Source organism: Quercus robur, chromosome 1 (genome assembly GCF_932294415.1).
Source record: "Quercus robur chromosome 1, dhQueRobu3.1, whole genome shotgun sequence".
Lineage (NCBI taxonomy): Eukaryota > Viridiplantae > Streptophyta > Magnoliopsida > Fagales > Fagaceae > Quercus > Quercus robur.
The window spans coordinates 20,426,569-20,440,198 of NC_065534.1; the positions used below are offsets into that span (position 1 = coordinate 20,426,569).

The 13,630-nt window shown below is 34.1% G+C and overlaps 1 protein-coding gene across 1 annotated transcript; it reads right to left on the reverse strand.

Moving 5' to 3' along the window:
- Positions 1-1,960: 1,960 nt before the first annotated feature.
- Positions 1,961-10,434, reverse strand: LOC126724937 (J domain-containing protein spf31). The gene is made up of 9 exons (XM_050429364.1): positions 10,249-10,434; positions 7,537-7,627; positions 7,395-7,455; positions 4,690-4,767; positions 4,387-4,460; positions 3,646-3,759; positions 3,444-3,551; positions 2,450-2,488; positions 1,961-2,345 (listed from the first exon to the last, which is right to left on the reverse strand). Exons 1-9 carry the CDS (start codon positions 10,344-10,346, stop codon positions 2,259-2,261), a joined length of 750 nt encoding a protein of 249 aa, XP_050285321.1. The 5' UTR covers positions 10,347-10,434; the 3' UTR covers positions 1,961-2,258.
- Positions 10,435-13,630: the final 3,196 nt, after the last annotated feature.

The following is a 13,630-nucleotide window of genomic DNA, read 5'->3' on the forward strand; positions in this document are numbered from 1 at the left end:
AGAGATCATTATTTAAATTTAATGTCATTTTATTTTGCAAGTCAATTGTATTTCTTATTGGTCAATTGTAGTTTCTATTTTAGGTCTTACTATTCAATTAGGTTTATTAATATTTTTATTTACAGCGGGTTGGACTTGGAATTAGTGAAAAAGATGTGTAGTAAGGGGATTCTTGAAATGGCAAGGCTGATTGGCAAGGGATTGAAAAATGGGAAGATAAAAGAGATTTAGTTTTTCCTCATATGTGTTTGGTTGGGAGGATGGAAAAGTGAAGGGATGGAAAATTCATTTATTTGGTTGAAAAGAAAAAAGAGATGATGGAAAATGAAATTGGTATAAATTGACTCATATGCCCTTATTAAAAAAATTGTGCTCAATTAAAAAAAAAAAGTCCAAAAAAAAAAAAAAATCATACCAAGTTTACTAAAACAAAAAATCATGCCCAATTAAAAATAAAATAAAAGCAAAAAAAAAAAAAAAAAAAACCAACCATGCCTACTTAAAAAAGAAAAAGGAAAAAGATTGATGAAGGCATATAATGTAACTAATGTTAAAGAAGGGGGTTAATTTTGTAAAAGAATTAGTTGAACCAATAGCCAAGGTTTCCACCATGTTTTCTCTCCATTTTGGAGAGACTTATATTTGGTGGGTTAAGAGAGAAAATGTATTGGCCCACAAAAAATCCTTCCACTTTTCTCTCTTTACCAAACAACCTTAAAACCTATTTTCTTTGCTTTCTTTTCTATCATTTCAATTTCACTTCTAACCAAACACAGCCTTAATGTGAAGAATTGCAAAGTCAATTTCCTTACTAGAATCTTGACCACAAAATTCATTTAAAGGAAAAGTTATGACTGGAGAAGCTTGTTTGGACACGTGTGGATCAAGCTATAAATTGCATGAAGAATGGGGGCACTCAAGACGTGCGTAGTTGCTAAATATGGATAATTGTGGTAGAGCTATATGTTATTTGGTTATCTTAATCTTTAGTTTAGCAAAAAGAGTTCTTCTCAATAAGGAGTGATATACATTATTCAGTTGATTTCATTATCACGTTGCATTTCAAATTATTCGCAAAGTACTTGAGCAGGGGAAGTGTATAACAAATGAAGAAGAATTATAACCCTCAATTCTCTCTCTTTTTCTCTTTCATGTTCAAGAGATTAGTTACCTTGAATCAGACAAAAATTTTATTAAAACAAGTTTTTAAACAAAATCCGGTTTATAATATTGTTAGCGAACCTTACCCTTGTTGTCTTCAACATCTCTCTCAATTTCAACATTCTTCCTTTTCCCTTGGTTAAATGGGAACCAAAAGGGGAAGCATTATTGATGAGGCTCAAACCTTATCAGTGATACTCAAGAGTTGTAAAAAATCAAAATCTAGAAGAATTAAAGTAATAAGTTAGACTCAACGTTGTAGCCTGAAATGGCAAGGCTGATTGGCAAGGGATTGAAATCTAGAGTTCGACTGAGGATTTTTATTTTTGTCAAATGTGAGCTGATCTATGATTTCAAGTTGGAGGAAATCATTTCCCTCTTTCGACAAAGTTACAATTTACTAATTTCATTCTCCTCTCTTGGTCTAACAATGAAACCTCACAACCGCAAACTACTCCACTCATGTTCCATCACCCCATTTCAGCTGTCAAATGATGAGTTGCACTCACATTTTCAAAATTGCTATAGTTTTAAAAATAATTTCAAAAGTACATTTTTGAGATGCAATTTTCAGCTTATATATCTCTATAATTGCTACATAGATTATATATCAAGAAAGAACTGTCCCATACAAAGTACCTTCAGAGAAATATTTGTTCTATAACCCTTGCGACAACTTCAAGATATCCTATATGATTGACATGGTGATGGGTTCTCTTTTTCATCTCTCATTTTAAGTTTGCCTCGGAACTCTGTAATAAAAACTTACGTACACCCAAGGCAAACAAAGAACAAAATCTGAGGCAGGTCAACCCTTTATCTTAACAATTCATTTAACCTCCTAATGCTCCCTAAGCCAATCCTTCAAAATTTTAGTAGTAACTTCCTAAAATTCACTAGCCAAAGAATCACAAATTCTACTACAACAATCCTTATCTAATCATAAACTAAAATCACTTACAATGATTTTGGATTACTTAATGAGGTACAGTGACATTGTTCCAATCACGTCTGCTATTAACACAATAATAAACCCGTTCACAGTGAACTGGCAGTTTGATACAAATGTCAGCCTGCATGCAGAGCCTTCGTGCCATTTAACCCCGCTTTACAGGCCTTTGAACGTAAGATTTATTGGGGTCTTCGGTCTTGAGCTTTGGAGGTCGAATTTCACCCTTCTTAGCCTGCAAATGTACATAAAAGAGGATATCTTCAGCCATTCTCATTTGCTTATATATATATATATATATATATATATAAAAGACAATTAATGATTATATCATCTCACCTTCTTTCCACTCTTCATAAAATCTCTCCAGCTTGAAACCTGATCATTGAAATAAACAGGAGATGAATACAAGTCCCAATAGCAGAGATGCCAAAAAGAAAATTAAAATATCAAATGTAAGCATTTTGAAAGAACCAATTTAAGTTCTCCTACCAAAGGAGATTAAAACTTTTATTATGAAGAAAATGATATTGGAAAATATTAAAGATCTAAGAATACAAAACTAAGAACTTGTATAGCACCATTAATATAAAGTTCAAACTATCTGATTCTTCCTTCTCACAAAGGATTTAGGAATGATCTTTAAGATTTATTTATTTATTTAAATTAATTTCCTTTTGGGGTAAGTAAGCTTGTGATAATTGTGACATTCTTAATGTATACGCCGATTTGATAGCTTTAGGATTTATTTATTTATTTAAATTAGTTTTCTTTAGGGGTAAGTAAGTTTGTGATAGATGTGACAATCTTAGTGTATATGCCAATTTGATTCCTTTTGCTTTAGTTCTTAATTTTTATACAAGGAAATTTTCTTGTCTCAGCTAAAAGTCCACACATCCCTGGACAATATGAGATGGCATCCACTTTATTCTCCTTCAGATCCTATAATCCAAAATGCTTTTCAAAACCTTAATCATGAGGGCAATCAAACCTTGCAGCAGCTAACGAGTGAATCTTGAATCAGAAGCAGTGTTATGGAAGGCTGAAAATGCACTGAAACACTAAAAACTATTGGAGCCTAGGCACAAAGGGCAAAGCTGAGGCAAGGGACTGAGTGAAGCAATGCACATGTCGAGGAAATGAAAATGAACAGTCACAAAGAAACTGAATAACAATGAAACAATGTAACTTGGATGCAATTAAAGAAAATTTAATTGCAAATCCAACAGTTCAAACATAGCTTCATCAAGCATTTTTTATAATAGTAATATAATTTTACTATTATTTTTTATTTATGAAAGATGGATTTTATTTGTGAAAGATGGAAACAAACCCTCTGTTCTCTTGTTCCTTCCCACTGCTCCTCATGCTCCCGCTTTCTCTTCCACATTTCTTTTGCTTCTTCTTCATCCTTCTTTAACCTTCCTTGCTCTTCTGATATCTACAAGACAACAAAGGCAAAAAGATCCTTAGAATAGAAGTGTAAAACGAGAACAGCACATGGAAACAAGGAAAATACAGAGATTCCAGCATACCCTCATCTGCATTTTTCTCCTCCGCCATTCCTGTTCTGTTAATATTTCTCGAACCTTCAATTTCAGCTCCTGCTGGAACTCCTCTGACTGTTCATACATTTGCTCATATTTTCCCTTTACATACCAAAGAGGTAAAATTAATAGGTTGTTTCAGAAGCCTTCAGTTGGAAAGGACAATTAAGAAAATATAACTGCCTAAATGTCAGAAGTTCAGAACCCCCTCCTCTCTCCCCCCCCCCCCCCCCCCCCACCCCCCGGCAAAAAAAAAAAAAAAAAAAACCCCCACACACATGTATAAATAAAAATATAACAGAACCCCACAACAACCAATACTAATAAGAAATAAATATAAGGGGTTAAAGGGAAAGACATGAAGAGTAAACAACAATAAATACTATTCTAGCAGATAAAAAAAAAAAAAAAAACAGAGCATACAAAGTATGATTAATATTAGTAAATCATTCTGAATATGCTCACTGCACAAATCCCTCCAATCAGATATGCAAATAGAGTACAGATTACAGATTACAGGAGATTAGGAAAGCCATGATCAATCTCCTTAGGAGATACATGCCAACCAAAACTTTTGTTTCACCTTACAGATTACAGGGATTAGCAACCATTTGATTGATAACACACAATTTTATAGGGTCCAAATATAGACATCAAAAAGTAAAATTTAAAACTAAGTGTGTGTGTGTGTGTGTGTAAAGAACATAATATAAGGAGAACACTACATACCTCTTCAACCAATGACTTTATTTTAGAAGCTGTATCTTTCCTCAAATGCTTTTTCCTCTTCATTCTAAGCTCATCTGCAATTCACGTTAAATTAATGAATAAGCTCTCTTTTATATTAATATCAATCCTCAATCTCTGCAATATGTAAACCAAATAATTATGCATACAGGACACTGCATGGACAATCCTAGCTCATATGGCATGAATAGATTGGCCCTGTTATAACTTATAAACTAGCAAATAGAGAGCTAAGAGAGGTAAGATCCAGCTACAAAGTTAATTTAAAAAATTTCAAGTACCAACCTTTTGCTGCATTCACCTGGCTAAGAACATAATCTCTTTCCTGTTGATCAAGTAAGAGTTGTTGGGCTTTTGCCAATGCTGCTCACGAGTCAACAACCCAATGTTAGAAAGTAATTCAATTATGCATTTGAATCAACAGATGCAGGCAACGTTCTATGCACCTCCAATGTAATTATCAAATTAGCATTCATATTCCTTCACCATATTGCCCGCACAACTTGAGAATGCAACCATGCATCACACCGTCAAAACAAAGAATATTTTTTTGATAGGTGAAAAAAACATAGAAACATAGAACATTCCATGTAATGTTCTGTTTTTTTTTTTTTTTTTTAGCAAGTAAATTCCATGTGATGTCAATCATGCGCACACAGTTTTTGATAAGAAATAAGAATATAATTAAAAAGGAAACAACTTAATAAACTTACGTATACTGAGTTTGAGGAAAATTTCCACTGAAACTTGCAAAGCATAACTCAACTCATCCATTCATAGAATAATTTTTTGATCAGTCATCCATTCATAGAATGATTTAAGAAACAAAGATTCAAAATCAAGCACAGAGATCTCAACGCATTAAAAGTCAGATTATTCCTCACCCTCCAAATATTCCACATAAGGTAAAGAGGGAGTAGAGTTCAAACCAAGATATTGTTGTACCTCCCATGCAATGTTTTCCAACAAAACAACACCACAGCAACTACCCAGAATAAGAAGGAGATGAGAAAACATATTTCTCTAGCAGCAGAGCAATGGATCAGTAAATGGTTTACTGAGTTCCCACTAGACTCATGTACAGCACTGATTCACCAAGATCATGTTCCTTTTAATGAGCTTACCTACAGCTAATATCTCTTTGCCAAAGTAGATGTCCAAAAAAGAAGGCAACTTTTCTTAGGACTTTGCTATGCTATACTCCAAACTCTAAAAAAATTTATGACCTGCCTAGACCCTAGGTGCAGGAGGGAAGATCCTCCAGCCAAATTCAGAATCTAGTAAGATTATTAAAAGAAATAGTACCAATGGGGATAAGATTTAGATGTCCATGCACCCACTCACCCAATGAAATCACCTACACTCATGACAAAACCATTTCAAGTATCTTGCAACTAGTCACAATTTTAACAATGGCCATAGTAGACCATGGGCCTTCGTTCCTGTGATAAAATTAGGAGTTCCATAGGTTATTGGTTCAAACCTTACCAATAAAAAATGGTCATAGTCAGAAAACAGAATGACAATAACGCCATTGGACTAACTACACAATTTACTGCTACTATCACATTCCTCATCACACAAGCCTTCAATTTCCACACCAAGGAAAGTAATCAAATGATTTGAACCAGCAAGGGGAAATATACTTTCAAAATAGAAAAACAACACCATCAAGGGCCCATCTTCAAATCACTAGCTGGAGCCATTCTAAAGCTATTAAGATGTTCCAAGAACTCTTTACTGATATTTGTACAGGAAATGCAACACTGCATCCTCGATGAACAAGGGTAACCTTATCCTTTGCCAGTCCTACATTGTAATGGGTTGCACACATACTCTAAAAAGGGATGTCATCACACCAAAAATCTTCCCAAAATATCCAATATTCTTGCGGTTGTAAAACACAAATGCATATTTTCATCACACCAAACATTGCCAATTTAGCACATTCACATCTCACATATTACTCCATAACTTTTTTCTCCCTTAAATCTTCATATCCAATTAACTGGCAAAGCATTGCACACCAACTAATGATGTGGCAAGTATGTAGGGGAGAAATAGGAGAACATTTAAGGGGGAGCTAACCATAGAGAGGATGAAATCACAGTTTGTTCTTCTGAATGTTTTTGGATGGTAGAAGACCTTCAAGTTTGTAAGATTTCATAGATTCATTGTGTTTTTTATTTTCAGGGGAACCATTGGGTATATCACCAAGACACCCATTTTTCCGTGTTCTTTTGTACACTTCTTCTATTAACATGAAGGAAATCAAAAAAGCATTATAAAGGGAAAAAAAACATAGAATAAAAAGATCACCAACCAATGATGGCATCCAAAAAGGAATATGAAGTTGGAGAAATAATCATAAGATGCTGATTAGAGTTTACCAACCAATAACATTTAGCTAGCTTCTAAACTGTGAATCCCATCCACAAATCTCAAAAACTCAAACTGACTCAAAAACAGGTTTGCAAATTCAAGGGCCACCAGGTGTCACTCTATCTATAGTGTACACCTGAGGCCAACTATATATAATGTTCAAAACAAACTCCATAGTTTGAATTTATCAAGATCAACTTGCAAGTTTGACATGGCTTCAGAAAATACTTATCAAAAAAGACATGGCTTCAGAAAATCTTAACATGTGCCTTATGACTCTCAACTAGTAGTCAGAGTTGGTAAAATATGGCACGTAGTTTGGCAAACCATAGATGCGTAACAATCCTTCAACAAAACCACCAAGTCAAAAGTCAAAACCCCTTTATTCCTATTAGTTTGTGTCTTTACCACAACAACAGAAACCGCAAATAATCAAAAGATTTGAAGTCTGTCATCAATGTATTTAACATACTAACAAGTTATCTCTCAAGTTTAAATTAATGAACATGCACAAATGTTATGCACAAGATTCCTCACATGCAAAACAACCACCTTTATAAAGACAAGTAGTTAAAAAATTCAACCATATAAAACATAGACCTCCATACCTCCAAATGCCTCTTTTGCTTGTGGATGCTTGCATTTATCAGGGTGGACCAGCAAAGACAACTACAAATGTGAAATTATATAAGTACTTTTACTAAGATAAGCAACCTTGAACATGATGGTTCATTCAACTGAAGGAGTTACCTTACGATACTGCCTTTTAATGTCTTCTGGAGATGCACCAAATGGTAGGTTTAGATGCTCAAATGGATTTAACTTGAAGCAGGTGAGGATCCTAAGAATTCATGAAATTTTCCAAAGAGGATCAGAGATTATTAAGCAGATATTATGATATGATATACCGACTGAAAAGTAATTAACAATGAAGCATATAAGTTCATATAAAAACAACCAATATAAGCATTACTACTGATGAGAGATACTTTGAGCAAGAAGAAAAATAGAATACAGGAAAAACAAATTCTGGAAAGAAGCATAGAAATTTTAGTAGAATAAAAGAAGTTTCAAAAGAAAAGAAAAGAATTGAGGGAGAAGTCTCTAATCAAGTGTTTGACACTGCCTTACTGGCTGCTAGTTAGCCACCCCATGAGCTAATATAGGCACTCACCTCAGCCCCAACCTTTAAGAGTGGAAGAGTTTCAAACTCTCACAAAAAAAAAAAAAATAATAATAATAATAATAATACCAAGAAACCAAACGTGAAGATTTAAGCAAAAAACAGTGGCAGCAACCTCAAAGGCCCTTTTAAAAGTGCAACAAACAAGCTTTGAAGGCCAATTTAAACCTAGTTAAACCGGAACAATTTAATTGCATTGTTTCCTATATGACTTCTAATGTTTCCCAAACAAGCAAATGTCGTGAATATTTTTTAAAAAAGATATAGGCAACAGATATTCAAACAAAAAGGATAAATACAAAGGACGAATAGAGGACATCCTCTCTTCTAGTTACAATAAAAAATTTAAAGAACAATGAAATCCAAGAAGGAATTAACACACAGACCTCCAAAAGCATGTAGCCCTCATATAGAGAACATGTAAAAACTAAAAACAGCTTTTCTATGAATTCCCATTTAGTTTTGTGAAGGAAAATTATACCTCTTCCACCACAATGAAAAATGGAATGACCCCTCTACCCTTTAAATCTAACCTTTTCATTATGATCAATCCCCCTTTAAAAATTGCAAACAAATCCATCACATCTTGTGGCTGTGGCATCACCCAATGCACTCCAAATAAAGTGAAGACTAATAACCACAATTCACAAGCCATAATGCAATGTAAAAAATAGATTATCTCCTGTCTCACTGCAATTCTTACATATTCAACATCTATTCACAATTATTTTTCCCTTTTTTCTCTAACTTTTCAAATTTTCAATATTTTGCCCAGACTCAAAGCATCCATCCATACAAACAATACTAATTTTCCTGGTACCTTTACGATCCAAATATTCTTCCCTGGAAATCCAACCACTAAGCACCTTGTAAAATGACCAATCCTCAAGCTTACCATTCTTAAGAAGCCTCTAACTCAGTCCATATTCCATACTCCTCTATCCCTGAGGTAAGATTAACATATAATTGCTCCAAGAAAATGCCAACTAAATCAAGCTCATTCATTGTGAGTTTGCTAGCACACCTTGGTTGTTGGTTTTCATCCTTTTCAAAATTCAGTGGGTAATGCCTAGTGGTGTGACTAGTTTAGTAGCTAGTTGGCAAGGGCTCTTTCATAGACACCGTAGCATAGGCATTTGGAATGCGATACTTCATTGCCTTCTGTGGCACACATGAAAGGAAAGGAATGCTCAGTGTTTTGAAGGTCACAAAAGATCAGATTTAGAAGTGAATTCCACATTTCTTAGATCCTTCTATGAGTGGTTAACATCCCCAAGATAGCTTTCCTTTCTAAATTATTAGACATCCTAGATCTTTGTAATTTTAGACAACAGTTTTTGGTGTATCACGTGTACATAGGTTCATACCCCTTTGCGCTCTATAATGAATTTATTCTTCCACTTCTAATATTTTTTCCTTTACGGACCCATTGACCCTATACTTCTATGTTGTTTCTCATTATATACATATATATTATTTTTGTCATTCGTCTTCTAGAATCAGCCTCTCCAAAAAAAAAAATTGGGAGTAAGGCTGCCTACCAATCACCTCTCCCATATGCGCAAAAGTGGGACCCCTTTTTGTTTCATTTGTCTTCGCATAAGAGCTCCTCTCTAGTGTACTCGAGGGAACTCCCTTGTAATTGATTTAAAACAAATACAAATGTCGATTTAGGACATTATACTAATACATGTAATATACACATATCAATTGATGCAATACCAATTAGTTATACATAAGCCTGCCAATTCTACTGACAAAACCCAAAAAGCGAACCGTTTCATCACAACTCATAATTCATTTTCATCAAGTCCCAATCTAGCATAACCCGAAAAACCTATAAAGAATCTTAAATTACTTTTACAAAAAATAAAAACTTAATTGTGAGCTTCTGCCAAATTAAAACCTATATATATGTAGCCAATTAATTTTGAAGAATCTATGGTTAAATCATTTAATTTTGGAGTTTCTGCGAAATACAAACACGTCTCAATTTGAAAAAGTATTTAGAATAAATCAAATCTATTCAGAACACAATTACGCTGCAATTGAACAAAAAGAATCATTTAAATTAGGGGTTCAGTTATGTAAAAGCCAATGGAATAAAATGAAAATCTAGCTGAATGCACAAAACAAAAATGAAACGCTAATTTAGTGTCAATCAAATCCAATACCTAAGCCGAAATATCAGAAAATAAAAAAAGAAAAAAGAAAATAAGAATTGGTGCAAAAAAATGTAGAGAATCGCAGAGAGAGAGAGAGAGAGAGAGAGAGAGAACCTGTTAACTTCGTTATCTCTCTCGACTTCGCTGACTTCGGCGAAGAAGTTCTTGAGAAGCAAATCGTCATCGGTGCTATTACTGCTTGCCTCTCCCATCCTCTCTCTCTCTCTCTCTCTCTCTCTCTCTCTCGCCTTTGCTTGCTTTGACACTTCTCTCTCTCTCTCTCTCTCTGATTTTTAACAGTAACATACACAAATCTGGTTAGTTTGTTTATTGAGCCTCCAAGTTTGAGTGGCTTGGGCCTCGCACTGGGCCTCATGGTTTCTCATTTCTCTCCAAACTTTATTACATCTTAAACTTTTCTTTTTGGATAATAATAATACCATATACAACAAACACTACTACAAGATCCAATAGATACTATAAATTTTATTATATAGAGTTACAAACTGATGTGCCGCACTAATTACTAAAAAAAAATAATTCAAATATTCATTTATTAGGAGATACAGTAAATGTCTAATGCATTAGTTCACTTGACAAGTTAGAATGCAGACATGTGTCCAATTACTAAAAATTATTATTATTTTTTTTTTTTTTGAGAATCAATTACTAAAAAATTGATACACTGGACACAAGCTTAACCCTTTATTAAGTGGTTGAAATTCACCAATCATATGTGTAGGGACACAAAATCTTTAACGGCCCAACAACGATGTTGGGCTCGCACACGGAAAGTCCCTCACAATAATATTTGTAAAGAGTGGGCTTGAAAGGCCAGCGTTGGATCACAGGACGACATTTCGGGCCGGACTATAGGTGAACCAATATGAGAAAGAGCTTTGGGCTGGATATTCAGGCCCATCAATCTTGTATCCAGGAGGATTTGGCTCCTCGGATCATGTCCGAGGAGCGATGGTGTTGTCCCCAGTTACCCGTCGGTGGGTTTTTATGTGGTGTCCGGCGTATATTATCCAGACATTCTCTTTCATCAAGTCTTTCTCAAGAAGCTAGATGGGAGAGATCCCCCCTTTTGGTCACATAACATTCTCTTTTATACCAGCCTACGTTCGTTGTCCTTCGTCCACGTGTAGGGTCGATCTTTCTAGGACAGATATCTGTCCCATCAGTCTAATCCCAAAATTGCTGGAGATGATCCATAAAGCCTAAGATCCTGGCTCTGTTAGGGGCAGTGTTATGTCAGGGAAGGGTATTAAAGACAACTTCCCCAGGATATTTTCTGATCTTTCTAGCTTACTCGTGTTCCATTTCTATCCATGAGGTTTTGGATCTGCGTCTTCGGGCTACTTTTTATGTTTCCTAGTTTTGAGCTTGGGCCTTGGCCTCCTTCAGTTTAGGACCGGTGGGCTTCCCATAAGCGCGTGGGCCGGACCCATAAACTATTGGACCCCACAATATGTATTATCACTCAGTTTGTAAGATTTATGCAGTTAAATTTGTAGCATTTTTCATTTATTATCTACCATTAACAATTTCCCTTCTTGGCAAATTTCAAATTTTTACCCAAAAGTTTACCCAACCAAGGGCTTAAATCTCCTTAAAAAAAGTGAGTGCCGCGCCTCAGTCTAAATAGTGTTGTATAATTTTTCTCTTCAAATTAATAATATTCAGAAGTATCATTCAATTTTTCTTTGTGTTATTTCCATTATTATTGTGTTTGCTCCAACAAAAAATCCTCTTTTCTAAGCCATTGAATTTCTATCCTTTGTCCCCACTTTTTTTTTTGGATTGATAATTTACCTCATCCTTTCTAATCCTTGCACCCCATGTCTGTCTGGCGGAACTCATGTCTTGGAGCACCCTTCTCTACTCTCTCAGTTTTGTTTGTATAGAAAAATTATTTTCTTCTATCTTTTCTTTAAATTTTTTATTATTATTTCACATTCTTTGATGTGTAATCCGTAAACACAATGTCGACATCTTCAAACCAAATGTCCACGCTGGTGTATGCAGAATGTATAAAGAGAGTGTGAGACAATCAAAGCTTTTATATATATATATATATATATATGGGTTAGGTTCAAGTTATAATTGGTTTAACTTTAAGTAATGTTACATCACTCAGTATTTTTTAATTAGATGTGAATTTTGATAAATTTACCGCTGGATTACATTATCTTCGTATATTCTCCATGCTTACAAAATTTAAAGATGATCAAAGATCAATAATCATGTCATCAATTAATTATTTAAATTCAAGTTTTTGTAATTTAAAATAATGCATCAAATATGAGTTTATGGATCGAATGGTAAATTACATCCGATTGGCATGAAAATTGGCATGCATGTTAAGAACATATAGAATATGTAATTCAATGGTTGGATATATGAATTGCATAACAAGTTATTAGGTGGTGTAACATTGCTTAGAGTTATTCTAGGTGTAACTCAAGGATCGAACTTGGGGGGGGGGGGGGGGCCAAAGCTTAAAACCAAAAAAAATTTATGAAAATAAAAACTAACATCTATTTTATATTCAACAAAATACTACATACAAAATAAGTATTTCTTAAACATTTCATATTATAAAAACATCAACAAAGTATAAAATACAAATCAAAAAAATGATTCATTATTTCCATATTTCATAGTTTTATTATACCTAGTCAAATAAAAAAACAAACAAACAAATATGCCCTCACAAGCCACAACAATATTATTGACTATTGGCCACACAAAGTGTGTGTTTTGGATACCGCTTATTTTGTTAAAAACTAAAAACAATAAAAACATAATTTCTGAATTACTGTTCACACAAAGGTTACTGTAGATAAGCCTGAATGCACTGTTCATGCAGATGCAAACGTGAACAAACCAAACAGAGCTAAAAACTTAAATCAAAGCCATACAAAGAATTAAATTAAATCATAAGCAACAAACACAAGTTCATATATATAATATATTGGCCACACCACACAAAGTGACAAAGACAAAGTTTTATTGACTTAGTACCAAAGACTTTGGTCTCACAAGCTTAGACACAGTACTCACATAAAGTAATAAAGTTATGTCTTTATTACTAACCAGCTTTAGGGCTGTAAATGAACCAAGCCACTCATGAACAACTCGAGCTTGACTCGATAAAAAGTTCGTTTATATTTGTTTGTTAGTTATAAATAAGTCAAGTTTGAGCCTTAGTCTTGGGCTTGTTTAATGAACAAGCTAAGCCCAAGCAACAAAATTTGTTCATGAACAAGCTCGTGAGCTATAAGGCTTGATACAAAACAATTCAAGTATAGACTCATTTATAAGTTTATATGTGTTTGCTAAATAAATTCATTACACATATCTTAATAATGGTATGGCCAACATGGTACCATTACCCATCACTTAATTTTTTTTCCTTCCCTTTAAACTGACCAAACACTACTTTAGAATTCAGTTACATTTAAAAATATAAAAAATAAAAAAGTTTAAG

Coding starts and splice junctions, on each gene's coding strand:
- LOC126724937 (XM_050429364.1), bottom strand. CDS start 10,346: ATGGGAGAGGCAAGCAGTAATAGCACCGATGACGATTTGCTTCTCAAG. Junction 7,456..7,536: donor TTAAAAGGCAGTATCGTAAG/GTAACTCCTTCA, acceptor TCACATTTGTAG/TTGTCTTTGCTGGTCCACCC. Junction 4,768..7,394: donor AGCAAAAGAGGCATTTGGAG/GTATGGAGGTCT, acceptor ACTCGTGAGCAG/CATTGGCAAAAGCCCAACAA.